The sequence below is a fragment of the Morus notabilis genome, unplaced genomic scaffold, assembly GCF_000414095.1.
Source record: "Morus notabilis unplaced genomic scaffold, ASM41409v2 Scaffold322, whole genome shotgun sequence".
Lineage (NCBI taxonomy): Eukaryota > Viridiplantae > Streptophyta > Magnoliopsida > Rosales > Moraceae > Morus > Morus notabilis.
In genome coordinates, this window is record NW_010359499.1 from 424,642 (window position 1) to 443,694 (window position 19,053).

The following is a 19,053-nucleotide window of genomic DNA, read 5'->3' on the forward strand; positions in this document are numbered from 1 at the left end:
AGTATGATCATCAGTAAATGTGATGAACCATCTCTTTTTAGAGGGTGTACTTATCTTATTAGGACCCCAAACATCACTGTGAATAATAGTGAAAGGTTTTGATGGTTTATATGGTTGTGAAGAAAAAGATGTACGGTGATGTTTTGCAAATTCACATATCTCACAATGAAACAAAGAAGGATCTTTATTGCCAAACAACTTAGGAAACAAATGTTTTAAATATTTGAAACGTGGGTGGCCTAATCTTAAATGCCATAACATGATATTATTAGTAGAAACGGAAATAGATTCAAAGCAGGAACTTATTTGTTGAGATTGTTGCCTCGATTCAGATCCATCATCGAGGTAGTAAAGTCCTCCACTCTGTTTAGCACTGCCAATCATCCTCCCCGAGATCAAATCCTGAAACACACAGTGAGTTGGGAAAAAATTAGTTTGACAGTTTTGATCACGAGCTAGTTTACTGATAGACAAAAGGTTACAAAAAAGTTTAGGAACGTGAAGGACATCGTGGAGAGTGAGTGATGGAGACACTACAATAGAACCTTTTCCTGCGATGGCTGAAAGAGAACCATCTGCGATTTTAATTTTCTGATTACCTGCACAAGGACTATATGAAGAAAATAGGTTTGACACCCCTGTCATATGATCAGTTGCACCTAAATCAATGATCCAGGTACGATCAGGGTTAATACTAATGAGGGTTGCTTTTCGGTAATTACCTTTTTGAGCCAAAGAGCAAGGAGTTTTCTGAGGCTTGAGAAGTTTGTACAGTTGGTCTATCTGTTCCTTGGTGAAAGGAAATGAGCTTGAAGAAGACTACTGCTCTTGATCCGAGACACTAGCCTGAAGTGCACGTCCATCTCTGCCAGGCTTCTTCTTCTAGTTTTGAGGCTTGCCATGAAGTTTCCAACAGGTTTCCCGCGTGTGCCATGAGCGTTTGCAGTGGTCGCACCATGGTCGTTCAGAATTCCTACCATCCTTCTTCACTTCCTCTTGGAAACCTCGAGTTACGAGGGCAGAGCTCTCTACTTCTGGGTTATTGGTAAAAGGGCTGGATTTGCTGCTAAGCATCACATTCTGCCGTGCTTCTTCTCTCCGAATATCTGAGAAGGCCTCACGAATTGTTGGCAGAGGCATCTTTCCTAAAATTCTGCCACGCACCTCATCTAACTCCTTGTTTAGCCTTGCTAAGAACATAAAGACACGATCATTTTCTTGTCGTTTCATGAAGCGAACACTGTCATTCATGCACTCCTAGACATCATCATAACAGAGATCTAACTCCTGCCACAAGGTCATCAATTCGTTGTAGTATGAAGTCACATCTTGGTCACCCTGTCTTGCACGCCATAGTTTGGACTTTAAACCAAAAATCTGCGAGGAATTCTCCAAATCAGAATACGTGTCCCTGACTGCTTCCCAAACATCTTTGGCTGTCGGTAGAAATATGAAGGGCTTTCCAATTGCGGGTTCCATTGAATTTACCAACCACGCAATAATCAAGGAATTCTCTGATTTCCAGTTTTTGAAGGCCGAATCTCCATCTGTAGGTTTTGTCACTTCTCTTGTCAGATATCCAAGTTTCCCTTTGCCATCCAAGATCAACCGAACGGTTTGCGACCATTCCGTGTAGTTTTTTCCATTTTGACGGTGAATACTCAATTGGAGTGAATTTGTGGACCCCTCCGTGCCATTGAATGAGATGGAGGAGTTTAGATTCGAACTTGCAGTTCTTTCCGGAGCAGCACTTTCCCCTGGCGCCGCTGAGTCCTTGCTAGCTGCACCGGTTAGTGCTGTCTTCCACGAATTCTGGCCTGCCATAGAAAAACTCTAGATCGGAGCCTAAGGCTCTGATACCATGTAGGAAAAGAGGGCAGATTAAGGAGGAAAACCTAGAGAGCCGAAATCTCTCACTTTCTTATTATTCATGACATAGGTTACATTAGTTTAAATAGAAGGGAACAATATCTCCAGCTCCTAGAATTAAGGAGCAAGAAAAAGGAAACAGAACCAAATCCGGAAATATCTAAAACAGAAAATATTCAAATTCTAATTTCTTGATTCTATGGGATATTATTTCCTAACTTTCCAACACATTGAAAAGTTTGTGGCAAGAGATGGATCATTATCGATGTATTGAGATGAAGTGTAGTGAAGATGCAACTGCATTGGAGAACTTTAATGAAAAGGAGCGAGTTTATGATTTCCTTGCCAGATTAAACATGGAATTTGATCAAGTGAGGGTTCAGATTCTAGGTAAAGAGGAGTTACCATCACTGAATGAGACTATTTCTATTGTCAATGTTGAAGAGAGTCGAAGAGGAGTTATGCTCATTACACCACCAGTTGAAGGATCGCGATGCTAGGAAGTTTCAATGATGAAAAGAAGAAGTCCAACACAGAGAAACCACAAACCTTCAATGCTGGAAATTCAGAGGCTAGGAAATTGGAGCCACGGCCCTCGAACAAGGATAACCTTTGGTGTACCTTTTGTAAAAAATCCCACCATACAAAGGAGCAATGCTAGAAGCTGCATTGGAAACCACCAAGCTCTCAATCGAACGACCTAAGGGTGGAACGCAGCGGGGTCAAGTGCATATGACTCAATCGCGGGAAGACAGAGACATGGACGTTGCAAATGCCAGTGGTGGAGAGCATAGTGAATTCAACAAAGAGGACATGGGAAGATTAAGGGCACTTCTTGATTCATTGGAGAAGTCAACAAGTACCTGTTCCTTAGCGAATTTGGGTAAGCCTCATTCCTCATATGCTTTAAGTCCTTCGAATTTAGAGTTCTCAAACTCGTGGGTTATTGGTATGACAAATTCCTCCCATAAATTTAGCACATATCAACCTTGCCCGAGCAATAGGAAAATTTCTATTGCAGATGGATCCTTGGCCACTGTTGCTGGTGAGGGGGATGTTGTTTTAAGCCCATCTATGACACTAAAAAATGTGTTGCATGTACCTAAACTATCCACAAATCTTGTGTCTATTCATCAACTTACAAAGGATTTAAAATGCAATGTGGTGTTCTCCTGTGATTCTTGTGTATTTCAGGACCAAGCTACGAGGAGGATGATTGGACTTGCTAAGGTGAAACATGTGTTTTATCTCCAGTTACCGGACAGCCAAGTGAACAACCCAACCCTCTCATATCTGTCAAGCACCTCTCAATCCAACAAAGAGCAAATTTGGCTACATTACCATAGACTCGGTCATCCCTCTTTTAATACACTTAGTATAATGTTTCCCTCATTGTTTAAGGGTGTTAATGCAAACGAATTTCATTGTGATATTTGTGAGATTGCTAAACACCAACATGTTTCTTTCCCTTTAAGTAATAAAAGAAATACAATTCCTTTTTCTTTGATCCATAGTGATATTTAGGGTTCATCTCGAGTCCCCAACATCTCAGGGCTCGCTGGGTTGTCACTTTTATTGATGATTGCACTCGAGTTACATAGGTTTATTTACTTAAACAAAAATCTGATGTGAGTCACATTTTTCCTATTTTTCATACTATGGTCAAAAATCAATTCAATGTGGGAACTAAGAGGCTGAGAACGGACAATACTAGAGATTTCTTTAACCAATTCTTGTCCCCATCCCTTCAAAAGGAGGGAATTATTCATGAATCATCCTGTGTCGATACACCCCAACAAAATGGGGTGACATAAAGGAAAAATGGCTATCTGCTAGCCACTGTTCGTGTTCTTTGTTTCAAAAAAATGTTCCAAAAACTTTTTGGGGGGAAGCTGTCCTTACTACCACTCATCTAATAAATCGTCTTCCATCCCGGGTTCTTGATTTTAAGAGTCCAATGGAATTGTTGTCTCAATACTATCCAGAATTTAAAATGTCACCTAAGGTAACCCCTAAAGTCTTCGGGTGTGTCTCGTTTGTTCATGTTCACTCTCATGTACAGGGTAAACTAGATCCTAGAGCTGTCGAGTGTGTGTTCATTGGGTATTCACCTACTCAAAAGGGGTACAAATGCTATCATCCTCAACTCGGAAAACCTATGTCTCAACAGATGTCACATTTGTTGAATGAGAGAACTATTTCTCAAGTCCTTCTCTTTAGGGAGAGACATCATCTATGGAAGATAAGGACTTATTCCTAAGTGTCCCATTGGTCAACAAATTTCCAGTACAAACTCAGTCAGCCGAGCCTACTTCCACTTCAATCACCGAGTCAACCTCCACTCCAACCACCGAGCCTGAGACTGAACTCATTCTTGAGCCCATGGAACCTGTGGAGACTAAACTCAACTGACTGCCTAAAATTAGGAAATCAATGCTAACGTTACAAATCCCATAATTCGTGGGATCAACATAAAATCCTAACTCTCCTAAATATACACATGCTGATTGACAACTATACAATCCAACACTCCCCCTCAAGCTAGAGAATAGATATCTTCCATTCCCAGCTTGGAAATAAATCCGTGAAAAGTCGCACTGTTGAGTCCTTTGGCCAAAACATCCGCTAGTTAACTCCCTGAAGGTACATAAGACATGCATATCAGGCCTGCTTCCAACTTTTCTTTGATGAAGTGTTTGTCAATCTCGATATGCTTCGTCTTGTTGTGTTATACTGGATTATGAGCAATGTTTATTGCTGACTTATTGTCACAATACAATCTCATACGACCTTCCCACTTGATTCTTATATCATCCAGGATGATCTTCAGCCATAATAATTCACACTCCTTGAGCCATTGCCCTGAACTCTGATTCAGCACTAGACTTTGCCACTACATTCTGCTTTTTATTCCTCCACGTTACCAGATTTTCATAAAGAAATGTGCAATAACCAGACGCCGATCTTCTATCTACTGATGAGCCTGTATAGTCTGCATCTGTGTATACTTCCAATGTGAGTTCATTATTTTTTTTTAATAGAACTCCTTTTCCCGGACTACCTTTCAAATAGTGTAACACATGGTAGGCAGCTTGTAGGTGTCTTTCTCTTGGATCATGCATGAATTGACTGATCACACTTACTGAATAAGCGATGTCTAGCCGAGTATGAGCAAGGTAGATAAGTTTTCCCACCATACGTTGGTACATCTCCCTATCAACCGCTGGTTCTTCCTTTGCCTCCCCTAGCTTCTGATTTGGCTCAATAGGCGTAGCTACTGGTTTACAACCGAGCTTTCAGGTTTCCTTCAAGAGATCTGTCACATATTTTTGCTGTGAGATAAAAATTCCTTGTCTTGAGTATGAAACTTCAATTCCAAGGAAATATTTAAGTCTTCCAAGCTCCTTTATCTCAAATTCCTTGGTCAAGCACTACTTCAAATCGTGTTTCTCTTTCTCATCATTCTCTGTGACAATAATATCATCAACGTATACTAAGAGAACTGTTTGAGTGTTTGATGAAGAGTGTATGATCTCCTTGACTTTGTCTGTATCTCGCTGCTTTCATCACTCTAGCAAATCTCTCAAACCAAGCTCTAGGCGATTGCTTCAGTCCATATAATGCCTTTTTTAGTTTGCATACCTTGTTAGCAGTACCCTTTCCTTCAAATCCGGGTGGAATGCTCATGTAAATTTCTTCTTTTAGGACACCATGCAGAAGGGCATTCTTCACATCATATTGTTGAAGTGGCCAACCAAAATGAGCTGCTAGGGATAACAAGATTCTCACAGTATTCATTTTCGCCACAAGAGCAAACGTCTCTTGATAATCAACTCCATAAGTCTGAATCTAGCCCTTAGCAACCAACCCCGCTTTATACCTTTCAAGACAGCCATCGGCTTTGTATTTTAAGGTGAAAACCCATTTGCAACCAACTGGATTCTTCCCTTCTAGCTTTTCAACAATCTCCCAAGTGTTGTTTTTCTCCAATGCGTCCATGTCCTCCCTCATATCATCTCTCCACTCCCTTTTTGACAATGCCTTAGATAAAGTGTTTGGAACAAAAATAGTGTGCAGGTTCAAAATAAAATTTATATGGAGTGGTGAGAAACGTTTGAGTGACATATAGTGGGACAACGGGTATAATGGATGCTTTGTGCATTCTCTAGCACCTTTTCATATAGCAATAGGTAGATCAGAATCCCTTTTTTGTGTTTCATTGGGTGGTATGTGCAAGGATGAGTCAGAACTTACCACGTCTTCATTAGTAGGGCTCGGGTTGTCATCTCAGACTTGTGTCAGGTCTAGAATTGCTGTTCTTGAGTACAGTACACCTGAGGAAATCTCATAGAGTCATAAATACGAACAGGCACAGACGCTGGAATGGACACAGGTTCTAGTTCTGGAGCTGACTCAGGTTTAGGAATTGAGACAGGTTCTATTTCTGGGGCTGACTCAGGTTTAGGAATTGAGACAAACTCAGACTCAATGGGAAGTGAAACACTCTATTTTTGAGTGGGTGGAGACGATGAAGTCAAGGGTAGAGGTAGATCTGCAAGAGACCCTGAAGAAGATAGATCACCTCTATAGTCTTTATCTTCCACAAGTAAAATCTCCACCTGAAGATAAGACTTTGTGAAATAGGGTTTGTTCTCAACAAAGTGACATCTGCAGATATGTAAACTTTCCTGGTAGGAGGATGATAACATTTATGTCCTTTCTGTGTAGACGAATAGCCAAGGAACACACATTTGATCGCTCTTGGGTTGAATTTCCTTCAGTTTTGGCTATGGATGTGGACAAAAGAGGTACAACCAAAGACTCTAGGTATAAGACCATTTGATGTTCTGACATGAGGATAGAAGTTTGCAACGCCCAAGTAGTATTCAATAAATGACCATTTTTCCTTTCAGCCACCCCATTTTGTTGTGGTGTGTTTACACATGATGATTCATGAATGATGCCTTCCTTTTGGAAGTAAGGTGTCAAAACTTAGTTGAAGTAATCCCTTGCATTGTCAGACCTAAAGCCTTTAATTTTTACCCCAAATTGGTTTTGAATCATGGAATGAAAGTTAGGAACAACACTGCTTACATCGGACTTTTGTTTAAGAATATCCATGTAACCCTATTACAATCATCAATTAGAGAAACAAACCATTGAGACCCTGAAATATTTGGGATTGTGGATGGTCCCCAAATATCACTGTGAATTAATGGGAAAAGATACACGAGTATGCTTTGCAAGTTCGCAAATATCACAATGAAAATCTGTCACATTCAATCCTTTAAACAAGGAGGGAAATATGATATTTAAGACTCTAAAAGACGGATGACCAAGACAAAAATGATGAAGCCAAATGACATCTTTATTTGAAGAACTGAGAAAAGATAAAGACAAATTATTCATGACTCTCTTCGAAATACTCAGGGTTTCAAGATAGTAAAGCCCGTGCCTTTCCTTAACAAGTCCAATCTTCCTCCCCGAACCCTGGTCCTGAAAAACATAATAAGAAGGGTGGAAAATTGCATAACAGTTCAGATCTTTTGTGAGCTTTTGAATTGAAACAAGATTTGCTGACAATTTTAGTATAAGAGGAACATCTTTAAGGACAAGGAAAGGTTTTACGTGGGAACATTGGCAACAATAATTTTCCTACTACTAGGGCACGTAGTAGAAGTGTTGAAATATATAGATATTCACAGAGGAAGAAAGGAGAGAATAACTCTCTTATTCATTGTATATATTACAGAAAAATAAAACATCTTTAAATAGAAAAGAAGGTAATACATGGCTAACCCTAGGATCCCATATAATCAGGGATTTTATTCTATCACTTGATCCTAGGATATAACTTTCCTAATTTATTCAAATCTCTAATAATCAAATCTTAACAAAATATTCCTGATTTACCGACACTCCCCCTCAAGTTGGTGCAAAGATATCCATCATGCCCAACTTGCTCACTTGAAGTTTGAACGGCTGTCTCAACAGACCCTTAGTCAAAACATCTGCAACTTGCTGTGTGGTGGGTACAAATGGAGTACAAATTATTCCTTCTTCAAGCTTTTCTTTTATAAAGTGTCTATCAATCTCAATATGTTTTGTTCTGTCATATAGAACCAGATTATGAGCAATATTGATAGCTGCTTTGTTGTCACAATACAACTTCATAGGAAAACTTATTGGTCTCTTAAGCTCTTCCAGAACCCTTTTTAGCCAAAGAATCTCACACACTCCTTGAGCCATTGATCTGAATTCTGCCTCAGCACTACTTCTAGCGACTACACTCTGCTTCTTGCTTCTCCAAGTGACTAAATTGCCCCATAGAAATGTACAGTAGCCTGATGTTGATCTTCTATCAGTGACCGAACTTGACCAATCACCATCTGTATACCTCAATTCCTCTCCTCATTTCTCTTGAAGAAGAGTCCTTTTCCTGGTGTGCTTTTCAGATAACGAAGAATTCAATACACAGCTTCCAGATGTTCTTCATATGGGGAATGCATAAATTGACTTACCATGCTCACAGCAAAAGCAATGTCAGGACGTGTATGTGACAAGTAGATCAGTCTTCCAACCAGTCTTTGGTATCTCCCTGTGTCTATTGGAACACCACCTTTTACATCTCCAAGTTTAGGATTAGCTTCTATTGGAGTATCTGAAGGTTTGCAACAACTCATTCCAGTTTCTTTCAAGAGATCTAGAATATACTTCTGCCCTTTTTTGATCTTGCCACTTCCATTCCAAGGAAGTATTTTAGTTGGCCTAGATCTTTAATCTCAAATTCCTTGGCTAGACTCTGCTTCAGTCTGATCATCTCTTCTAAATCATCTCTAATCAGAATTATATCATCCACATAGACAATCAAGATAGAAACCTTGTCTTTGGTAGATTTCTTTGTGAAGAGAGTGTGATCAAATTGTCCATGTGTATATCCTTGGTTCTTAACAAACTTTGTAAATCTCTGAACCAAGCTCTGGGAGACTGTTTAAGACCATATAAAGACCTCTTTAGTTTGCACACCTTAGTTCCAAACTTCTCGGTAAAGCCCGGTGGAGGTTCCATATGGACTTCTTCCTCTAAGTCTCCATTCAAAAAAGCATTCTTCACATCCAGCTGATTCAGGGGCCAATCAAGATTAGCAGCAACAGACAAGAGTACTCGAACTGTATTTAGCTTTGCCATTGGAGAAAAAGTCTCTGAGTAGTCCACTCCATATGTCTGAGTGAAGCCTTTAGCCACAAGGCGAGCCTTGTATCTTTCCAAAGGTCAATCTGAGTTGTTCTTCACGGTAAATGCCCATTTACAGCCAACAACTGTCTTCCCATCTGGCATATCCACTTTCTCCCAAGTAGCATTCTGTTAGGATCCTGAAAATCTATGCTTTATTAACAATACTAGAAATGAAAAATTACAAAATAGATGGGCAATTTCAAGGATCCCCGACCTCCAAAATAGTCCACAACACTAGAAACTCTCTACAAATCTCATTCTCCCCCTCCCTAACAACTAAACCCCCTATTTATACTCCCCTTAAGACTATTGAAAAAGACTTCTAAATATTAGGTTCCTAACTTTACCCCCGCCCCAAAGAATCACCTTTTCCTCAAGGTGAAAATCAAGAAATAAAATTGAAAAATAACATCTAAATGATTAAGAACAAAAGGTTTTGTTAGTTCCTTGATTGGAGTCCCCAAATTGATGTTGTCCTCGTAAGTCACGTCTTCAAATTGGAGTCTTCTCCATCTTCTTTGTATCTTGGCAAGCAACCACAAAGTCTATCAATTCATTTTAAACTCTTTGCGCAAGCTCATCAATGGTCACAAAAAATATTGGCAAATCAATCCTCACTAAGGGAGTTTCCTTCTTAGCCAACCAAGACATCAACCTTTCAACTTCAGTCTCACCAATTTCTTCATACTCAGCTGCAATCATACCATTCCCAGCCCCAAACGTGTTAAAGTTTTGAGGCCTGACTGCCCTTGCACCAGAATTAGGCCAACTAATATTGTAATTACGAGGCTCAACCCCAAAATGGACTCTGCCCATACCGAAAACACTAGACCCAACCCAATTCCAAACAGAATTTCGGGATTCAGCCCCAAAATCGCCGGATTTCGCATTGGAATTCCCCGTCCTGGCCATGCTAGCCCCAATGGCGTCAAAATCACAAAACCCAGCATTAAGGGCGTCGGAATTCATGGGTCCCACTCCAATTCCGCCAGAATCTGCCTCCGTGGCACCAGAACCAGCTCCTTTCACGCCGGAATTGCGAAGCCCAGTCCAAACCGAGCCGGAATCAGCCCCAACCTCGCCGGAAACACCCTCAACAACGTCAGAATCATGAGACCCGCTCCAAATTTGGCCGGAATTTTCGAAAACAACACCAATCTCACCGGGATCAGCCTTAATCGAGTCGGAATTGCGAGACTCCACTACAATTCCGCCGGAATCTGCCTCTGTAGCACCGGAATCAACCCCTTTCACGCCGGAATCGTGAGGCCCTATCCAAACAGCAGCCAAATCGTCGAGCCCAGCCTCCGTCGCGCAGGGATCTGTCTCCGTAGCACCGGAATTAGCCCCCTTCACACCGGAATCGCGAGGCTCGGTCCAAATCAGTCCGGAATCATCCCCAACCGCGACCGAAACAGGGATGGGTTCCCTGTTCCGAGGGTACCAATGCCGTCCCAGCTTCGGAGCAAGCCTCTCCTCCTCTAACTCCGGCTCCCACTCCAATTCCCGTCGCCGAACAAGCTCCGCCGCCCTCTCCCGACGGTCGCGACCTCCGTCCGCCCTCCTCCCGTCGTCGAACAACCCCGCTGCAGATCTGGACCACCCAGGCCCAGATCGCAACGGATCTCGCGCTCCTCCATGAGACCCACGTCTCTCTGGCGTCGGATCTCCCTCTCGTGGCCTCGATCTTCGCGAATCGGCGCTTCCCGGCGAAGATCCGCCCGATTTGGCACCTCCACTTTGCCTGGGTTGACGCGATGTGGCTCTCCTCGCCCCGAGACGCGCGATCTCACCTCTCCCTGTCCCGTTGTTCGCCGTCGCGACCTAACTCGGCCTTCCCGGCCATCGGCCGCGCCACCAGCAGTGCCTCCATCCTCCACAGCACCGCCTGCACGTCTTCCATTTGAGTCCGAACCTTCCCCACCTAGTCCCGGAGCCCCCCCATACTCCTTCCAGAAACCTTGAGATTAGCTCTTAGAACAGCCCTAAGTTTCTCTCTTAACTCAAAAAGCTCCATGGATCGTAGATGCTCTGATACCATTGCTAGGATCCTGAAAATCTATACCAATACTAGAAATGAAAAATTACAAGATAGATTGGCGGTTTTGAGGACCCCTGACCTCCAAAATAGTGCACAACACTAGACACTCTCTACAAATCTCATTCTCCCCCTCCCTAACAACTAAACCCCCTATTTATACTCTCCTTAAGACTATTGAAAAAGACTTAAATATTAGGTTCCTAACATTCCCAAGTAGCATTCTTCTCCAGAGCTCTCATCTCCTCAAAAATCGCTTCTTTCCACTCAGGAACATTTAGAGCCTCCTGGACACTATTAGGAATAACCACACTCGACACTTGTGAAATAAAGGAAGAGCCATGGGAAGATCAAGCTGACTAGAAGGGTTTGACTCATAATTACCTGGAGGATTATTTTTAGGAACTATTGAAGAGTCATCATGAATGTCATGATCCAACCTCTGATTAGACTCTTGGTAGTGCTGTGGGATAGTGCCTCTTCTTTTCTGCGCTTGATACCCTTTGAATAGACAAGACCTTTAAACCGTTTCGCATACATATATGTTGTTTCAGTATTTTGATTCTGAGATGGCATTACCAAAGGTTGTTCATTGGTAGATTCAATATTTTCAACATTTAATTCATTTGTTTCCACCGACTTTGTATTTTCCATATCATTCTCTTTAGGTAACTGTTTGTGAGAAACATCATCTTGAATAAACTCAAAAGTTGAACCATCTAGAAAATCATCTTCACTAGTGTTCTCCCCCTGAAGATGGGAATTGATGTAGTAAGACTGTCCTTCAAAAAACGTGACATCCATAGAGACAAACATTTTTTTGGAAACTGGATCAAAACATTTATACCCTCTCTAATTTGTAGGATAGCCTACAAAAATACACTTATGTGCTTTTGGATCAAGCTTAGAACGTATAGGATCATGATTATGAACAAAAGCCACACTTCCAAATATTTTTAAGGGAATATCTGGGAAAACATTCGGTGAAAACCTTTATTGGTGTTTTAAAGTTCAAAATTCTCGTAGGCAGCCTATTAGTCAAAAAAGTGGCTGTTAAAACTACTTCTCCCCAAAGGTACTTAGGAACCTTAGTTTTAAAACTTATAGCTCTAACAACTTCAAGGAGATGTCTGATTTTTCTTTCAGCCACCCCATTCTGTTGAGGTGTATTATTACAAGAACTTTGGTGTACAATCCCTCTTCCGGCAAAAAAATTCCCTAACACATTGTTAAAAAATTCTTTTCCATTATCACTTAGGAAAATTTTAATCTGAGTCTGAAATTGTGTTTGAACCATATTATAAAAAAATTTTAAACACAGTCTCAGCATCATATTTTTCTTTTAAAAGGAAAGCCCAAGTGACTCTAGTATGATCATCAATGAAAGTAACAAACCAGCGTTTTTCAGAAAAGGTTGGCACCCTAGGACCCCAAATATCACTGTGAATCATGGAAAATGGTTTCGATTTTTTATATGGTTGAGATGGAAAAACAACACGATGATGTTTTGCTAATTCACTAGATTCACACCGAAAAACATAAGGATTTTTATTCATGAATAACTTGGGTAACAAATGCTTTAAATATTAAAAATTTGGATGTTCTAATCGATAATGCCATAACATAATCTTACTGTCACTAGAAACAGAAATAGAATTGAAACATGTCTGTTGATCCAAAAGTTGATCCGTTATTAAAGAGGTAAAGACCACTATCCTATTTAGCACCCCTAATCATCTTCCCTGAGGTTAAATCCTGAAATTCACAACGAGAAGACCAAAAATTAACTTGACAATTATGATCAAGAGTCAATTTACTGATAGACGAGATTATATGACAAATGGGGAACATGCAGAACATTTTTCAAAATTAGAGAAGGGGAAATGGTAATTGTTCCTTTCCCAGCAACAGTAGCAAAGGATCCATCTGCAATTTTAACTCTTTGATTCCCTGCACAAGGTGTATATGAAGAAAAAAATTGCGAAGTGCCGGTCATATGATCGGTAGCACCTGAATCTAATATCCAGGAGCCATTAGACTTGGTACAAGCGATGGCTGCAGTGAAAGAGTTGCCTGACTGTGCTAGAGAACAAGATGAGTTAGAATTTCCTAAAGATTGGGACTGAAACATTTTATGTAGGTGCTCTATTGTTCCTTTGTAAAAGGAAGGGGCCCTAATGAAGATTCCTGCTCTGGATCAGTACGGCTAGCTTGGAATGCGCGGACATCTCCCCCTGACTTGGTCACTGCCGGGTCTTTTCTTCCAATTTGCCAGTTTCCCGTGTAGCTTCTAGCAATTTTCCCGAGTATGCCACGGCTTTCTACAATGGTTACACCAAGGCCTCTGCTTACCTCCACGCCTATCTCCTTCTGAATCTCTACCTCGAACCACAAGAGCAGATCCCTCGCCATCTATTTTTGGTTCATCGATGTTCTTCAACATCACTTGCCGCCGTGCTTCCTTTCTACGCACTTCTGCAAAAACTTCTCTTATCGTCGGCAAGGGTCTTTTACCTAATATACGTCCTCGAACCTTATCGAGTTATTTATTCAAACCAGCCAAGAACACAAATACCAGGCCTCTCTCAATCTTCTTTTTGTACCGAGCACTATCATTCGAATTTTCCCATTGTTCATCTTCAAACATATCCAACTCCTGCCAAACCGGCATCATATCATTATAGTAGGCTGTTACCTCATGGTCCCCTTGCTGCATCTTCCACATTCGAGTGTTCAATTCGAACAATTACGAATGATTGTCCAAATCTGAATAAGTTTCCCGGACTGCCTCCCAAACATCACGAGCCGTCGGCAAGAACATGAAGGGCTTACCAACAATTGGTTCCATCGAGTTGATCAGCCAGGCAGTCACCATTGAATTTTCTAAACGCCACTGCCTGTATTTTTTATCATTGGTGGCTGGCGGTTTTATTTCGCCATTCAAGTGCCCGAGTTTCCCTTTGTCGTCGATCACCAAACGTACATATTGAGACCACTCAAGGTAATTCTTTCCATTCAATTTGTGAATGGTAATTTGAAGAGAATGCTCAGAGAAAGAAACGGCCGAAATTGGCTGGGAAACTGCCTCTGATGAAGTCATACCACTTGTGGCATCTGAAGAGGCTGAACCATAGCCAACCATGGCGGCTTTAAAATTCATGATCGAGCCCTAGAGCTCTGATACCATATAGATATTCACAGAGGAAGAAAGGAGAGAATAACTCTCTTATTCATTGTATATATTACAAAGAAATAAAACATCTTTAAATAGAAAAGAAGGTAATACAAGGCTAACCCTAGGATCCCATATAATAAGGGATTTTATTCTATCACTTGATCCTAGGATATAACTTTCCTAATTTATTCAAATCTCTAATAATCAAATCCTAACCAAATATTCCTGATTTACCGACTTCCTACTACTAGGACACGGAGTATAAGTGTTGAAATACTGTGAGGCGTGAGTCATGTGATCTGTGGCTCCTGAGTCAATTACCTAATAGTTGGTCAAACACTTTTCTGAGACGTAAAGTCCAAAAGGCAATGAAGACTTACCTGAGAGTGCCAATGAACATGTACCAGAAGGCTTCTCAAGAGAACCTATCAAGCCCCTAAGTTTTTCGATCTCTTCACTATTGAGTCCTCCTTTCTCCTGTCCATCACTCTGATTGGTTTGTTCTGTCAGATGAGCCTAAGATTGAATCCTCTGCTAACCTCCACGATTTTCCCATTCTCGGCTAGGTGGTTTACCATTTAATTTCCAGCAATTCCCCTTGGTATGTCTCGGTTTTTTACAATAGGTGCACCACATATTATCCTTCTTGTCCCTCTATTGGTTGTTTTTGTTGTCTCTTCCCGAGAACCTTGACAGATCTGCTTTCCTTCTTTCTTGCACCTGAGGTTGTTCAGTTTTTGTTACCAAGGCTGAACTGTCTAAAGCCTATGGCTCAAGCATTACACCTCGACTCTCTTCTGCACGAATTAGAGAAATCGTCTCCTCCAGGGAAGGTGTTTCCTCTTTGCCGAGTATTTGAATCCTTACTCAATCAAATTAAGGATTGAGTCTAACCAGGAAATCATATACTCGATCCTTCTCAATAAAATTCTTCAAGACGGCAGCATCTTCTGGGCACTTCATCTCAAATACCCAATAGTGATCGAGTTCCTGCCATAAGCTCTGTAGTAAATTAGCATATTTTGTCACTGTTTTGCTCCATGTTTGGCAGCACTTGTCTTCACTTTATCTCATACACTTGGGCTGCATCATGCGCTTTTGAGTAGGTTCGCCGAATGGAGTCCCAAATCTCCTTTGCAGTTGTCAAAAACATACAAGTATCACTAATTGCAGGATCCATTGAGTCCTATAACCATGACATGATCATAGAATCAGCTTCATCCCATGCTTCAAACGTCGGATATCTCCTTTCTTTGGTCCTGTCCCGAGAAGATGACTCAGCCTCCCCTTACGCTTCAGGTATGTTCTAACAAACTAAGACCGCTTGAGATAATTCTTCTCATTCAACCTATATGTAGCTCAAACATTCTGCAAGTCTCCAATCATCGAATGTGAGTTGACTTCGTCAGATGAAGCAGAAGTGCTCACTTTATAGTGTTGAGAAGAGACAACCGTGGTTTCAGAAGCCATGATGATCTAGGACAAAAAAGGAGGAAAGTGAGGGCTTGAAACGTAGCAATGAAGGTTGCAGTCAAATCCAGACAAAAAAGACTCTGTTTCAAGTTTGTAAACCAGAGAAGAACATGACACTGTACTCAACAATTAAGGCTAAAACCGGAAGAGGAAAAACAAAGCAGCGATAAAGGCTGCACAAAGGTAGAAACCCAGAAAAAGAGGCCTAGGGCTCTGATACCATAACGCAGAAAAGAGATTGAGAATAAGGTTTTTCTTATTCAATTGTAGTTGTAGGTTACAGCAATATATAGACTATTCTATGAAGCAAAAAAATGAAACTAAACTGACTGCCTAAAATTAGGAAATTAATGCTAACGTTACAAATCCCATAATTCATGGGATCAACATAAAATCCTAACTTTAATATATACATGTTGATTGACAACTATACAATCCGACACTCCCTTGACAACTGCACAATCCGACAGCATTATATGGGCTTAAACAATCTCCTCAGGGAGATTCACCAAAGCAATGTTGGCTATGAACTATAGACAGAGCCAAGGGGATCATACACTATTCATCAAACACTCAGCTTCAGGGGGAGTTACTGCCTTGATAGTGTATGTGGACGATATTATCGTGACTGGGAATGATCCGGAGGAGAAGGAAGCACTGCAGAAGTATTTGGCAAAAGAATTCGAGATAAAAGATCTCGGGAAACTAAAGTACTTTCTGGGAATAGAAGTTGCTCGGTCCAAAGAAGGGATTTTTGTCTCACAACAGAAGTATGTCCTGGACTTGTTGAAAGAAACGGGCAAATTGGGGTGAAGGCCATTGGACTGTCCTATTGAGCCGAATCATAGACTAGGAAAATCCATGGGAGGAGAACTAGTTGACAAGGGCATGTACCAGTGACTTGTTGGGAAGTTAATCTATTTGTCACACACGACCAGACATCACATATGTCGTGGGTGTAGTAAGTCAGTTCATGCAGAATCCTAAGGAAAGTCATCTTTTTCCGGTGTACAGAATCTTGCAGTACTTGAAAGGCTGTCCTGGAAAAGGAATTCTGTTCAAGAAAGGCACAGGGATGGAACTTGAAGCTTACACGGATGCAAATTATGCTGGTTCGGTTACTGACAGAAGATCAACATCTGGGTATTGTACTTTCCTTGGTGGAAATTTAGTAACTTGGAGAAGCAAAAAACAACCGGTGGTTGCCAAGTCCAGTGTAGAGGCAGAGTTTCGTTCTATGGCACAGGGGATTTGTGAGTTGTTATGGCTCAAGATTATACTAGATGATCTGAAGATAAAGTGGCAGACACCGATGAAGTTTTACTGTGATAATAAGTCTGCAATCAACATTACTCACAATCCAGTCCAACATGACGAGACTAAACAAGTGGAGGTCGACAGGCATTTCATAAAGGAGAAGCTAGAAATGGGTTAATAAGTACTCCCTATGTTTCTACCAGGGGCCAGCTAGCAGATGTTCTAACTAAGGGTCTGGCGAGTTCAACATTCCAAAGAATCATATGCAAGCTAGGAATGGAAAATATCTATTCTCTCGCTTGAGGGGGAGTGTTGGAAATCTAGGATTACATATCCCAAAATAGTATGAGAAGATTTGTATCAATACATAGGCAAGATTTGTGTTGTTAAATAAGAAATTAAGCTGTAAATATCCTAGTTTCCTTATTCTAGAATAGTCAACTTCCTAAGATTGTATTGATAGCCTAGTGTATATATTTTGTATCCAAGTTCTTTGACGGGATGAATGAAAAATAATCTCTGATTTCCCACAGTAACAATGTAAAATATGTGTGTAATTGGAAACAGACTCATTTAGATTTTAACTGAACAAGGACAGCTAAGAGAGGCACTACCAGCACAACCCAATCACGTTCCATTGCAACCCCCAGTGCTACTCCAGATAGCCTCTCAACAGCTCCAGCTAGTATAAGTACAATAAACCAAGGACGAAGGAGCAAGGATGATCCAGAAGACAGAGGGACAGAATGAGCATGAATTATCATAGTTGCAGATAACAATTGAGCAGCAGCCTGACAGAGACAAGTTTGTAAGCCTGTTAGGAGAAAAATATAGTGATAACCTGGATTCAATTAAGCTATGATCCAGAAGAAAAATGAAACTAGTTACCTGTATAACGTTTAAATAATTATATGTGAGGACTCTAGGAAAGTAATCTAGAAACTTGCCAGCTAAAGGGCCTCCAACAATTATTGCAACCTGTTAAACATGAGACATAACTTGTTATTTTAGTATATTCTCCTCTTTCTTGCCCATATATGGTTAACTTCACTACACTATATACATCGCAACCTTAGAGAAGAAACCCATGACTGCCACCGGTAGAAGGCTAGGATGTATCAATGCTATAGCGGATGGCCAAGCAAAACTCCAAAGCTGTTCCACTAAATTTCCAGCCAAGCAACTAGCATATAAAGCTGAAACATATGTCACTCTGGTCAGAAATTATTCTGAATATACAAAATCACTGCCATATATTGTTTTCTTCATTTTATTGACCCATAAAATCAGCAATAAATAAGACTTAGATCAATTTATTGGAGGAAAGGTCTTATACTGTTGTTACAACATGCAAATGAAATTCTTTCAAATTCATTCCACACGTGCTTTGACTTGTTCAGTAAGAGGATCTTACCATATAATCCTGTTGGGTGGGCTGGAGTAGCCGCAAGGGCATGCTGCTCCTCCTCTGATAAAACCTGAGAAGTAAATAACAATTGGCGTAGACTTAATACATAACTCAAAACATAATAATGATGGAGATCACAATACTAGTTTCCGTTATTATGTAAGGCGCAAATATAGAAACTAGGATATTATTTTTATTTTCTTTCTTTTATTATATTTAGTTTTTGGTAACTAGTTATTTTCTTAAGTTAGTTTCCTATTATGTTTTGTTTCCCGATTGTACTCGGTTTCCTAATTGCATTTAGTTTCCCATTAGTGTTTGAATTGCCCATCTAAAAATAGGCCTAGTATTGTTCATTGTTTTTCAAAACTAATTGATTGATAATATAGATATTCAATTTTCCTATCTTTAAAGTTCTTCTCTTTCTCTCTCTAAATTCTCCTCTTCTTATACCTTAATTCTTCTTCCTTTTTTTTCCCTCTTTTTCCTTTTCTTCTTCTTCTCTCTTTTTTCCCTACTCAATCCTACATCAATTTGGTATCTGACCAAATCTTTCCTTGGCCTAAATTCTAAATTTTTTTCCCCTCACTTTCCACA

At 40.6% G+C, this 19,053-nt stretch overlaps 1 protein-coding gene across 1 annotated transcript in view; it reads right to left on the reverse strand.

Moving 5' to 3' along the window:
* The window catches only part of LOC21401867 (solute carrier family 40 member 3, chloroplastic), a 46,802-nt gene that overhangs the window by 15,251 nt on the left and 12,498 nt on the right, over positions 1 to 19,053 (reverse strand). Inside the window, exons 3-6 of the mRNA XM_010094671.2 lie at positions 18,463 to 18,526; positions 18,120 to 18,244; positions 17,937 to 18,026; positions 17,663 to 17,839 (exon numbers count right to left, since the gene is read on the reverse strand). Coding sequence (XP_010092973.1) covers positions 17,663 to 17,839; positions 17,937 to 18,026; positions 18,120 to 18,244; positions 18,463 to 18,526 — 456 coding nt within the window. The remainder of the gene's footprint in view (positions 1 to 17,662; positions 17,840 to 17,936; positions 18,027 to 18,119; positions 18,245 to 18,462; positions 18,527 to 19,053) is intronic.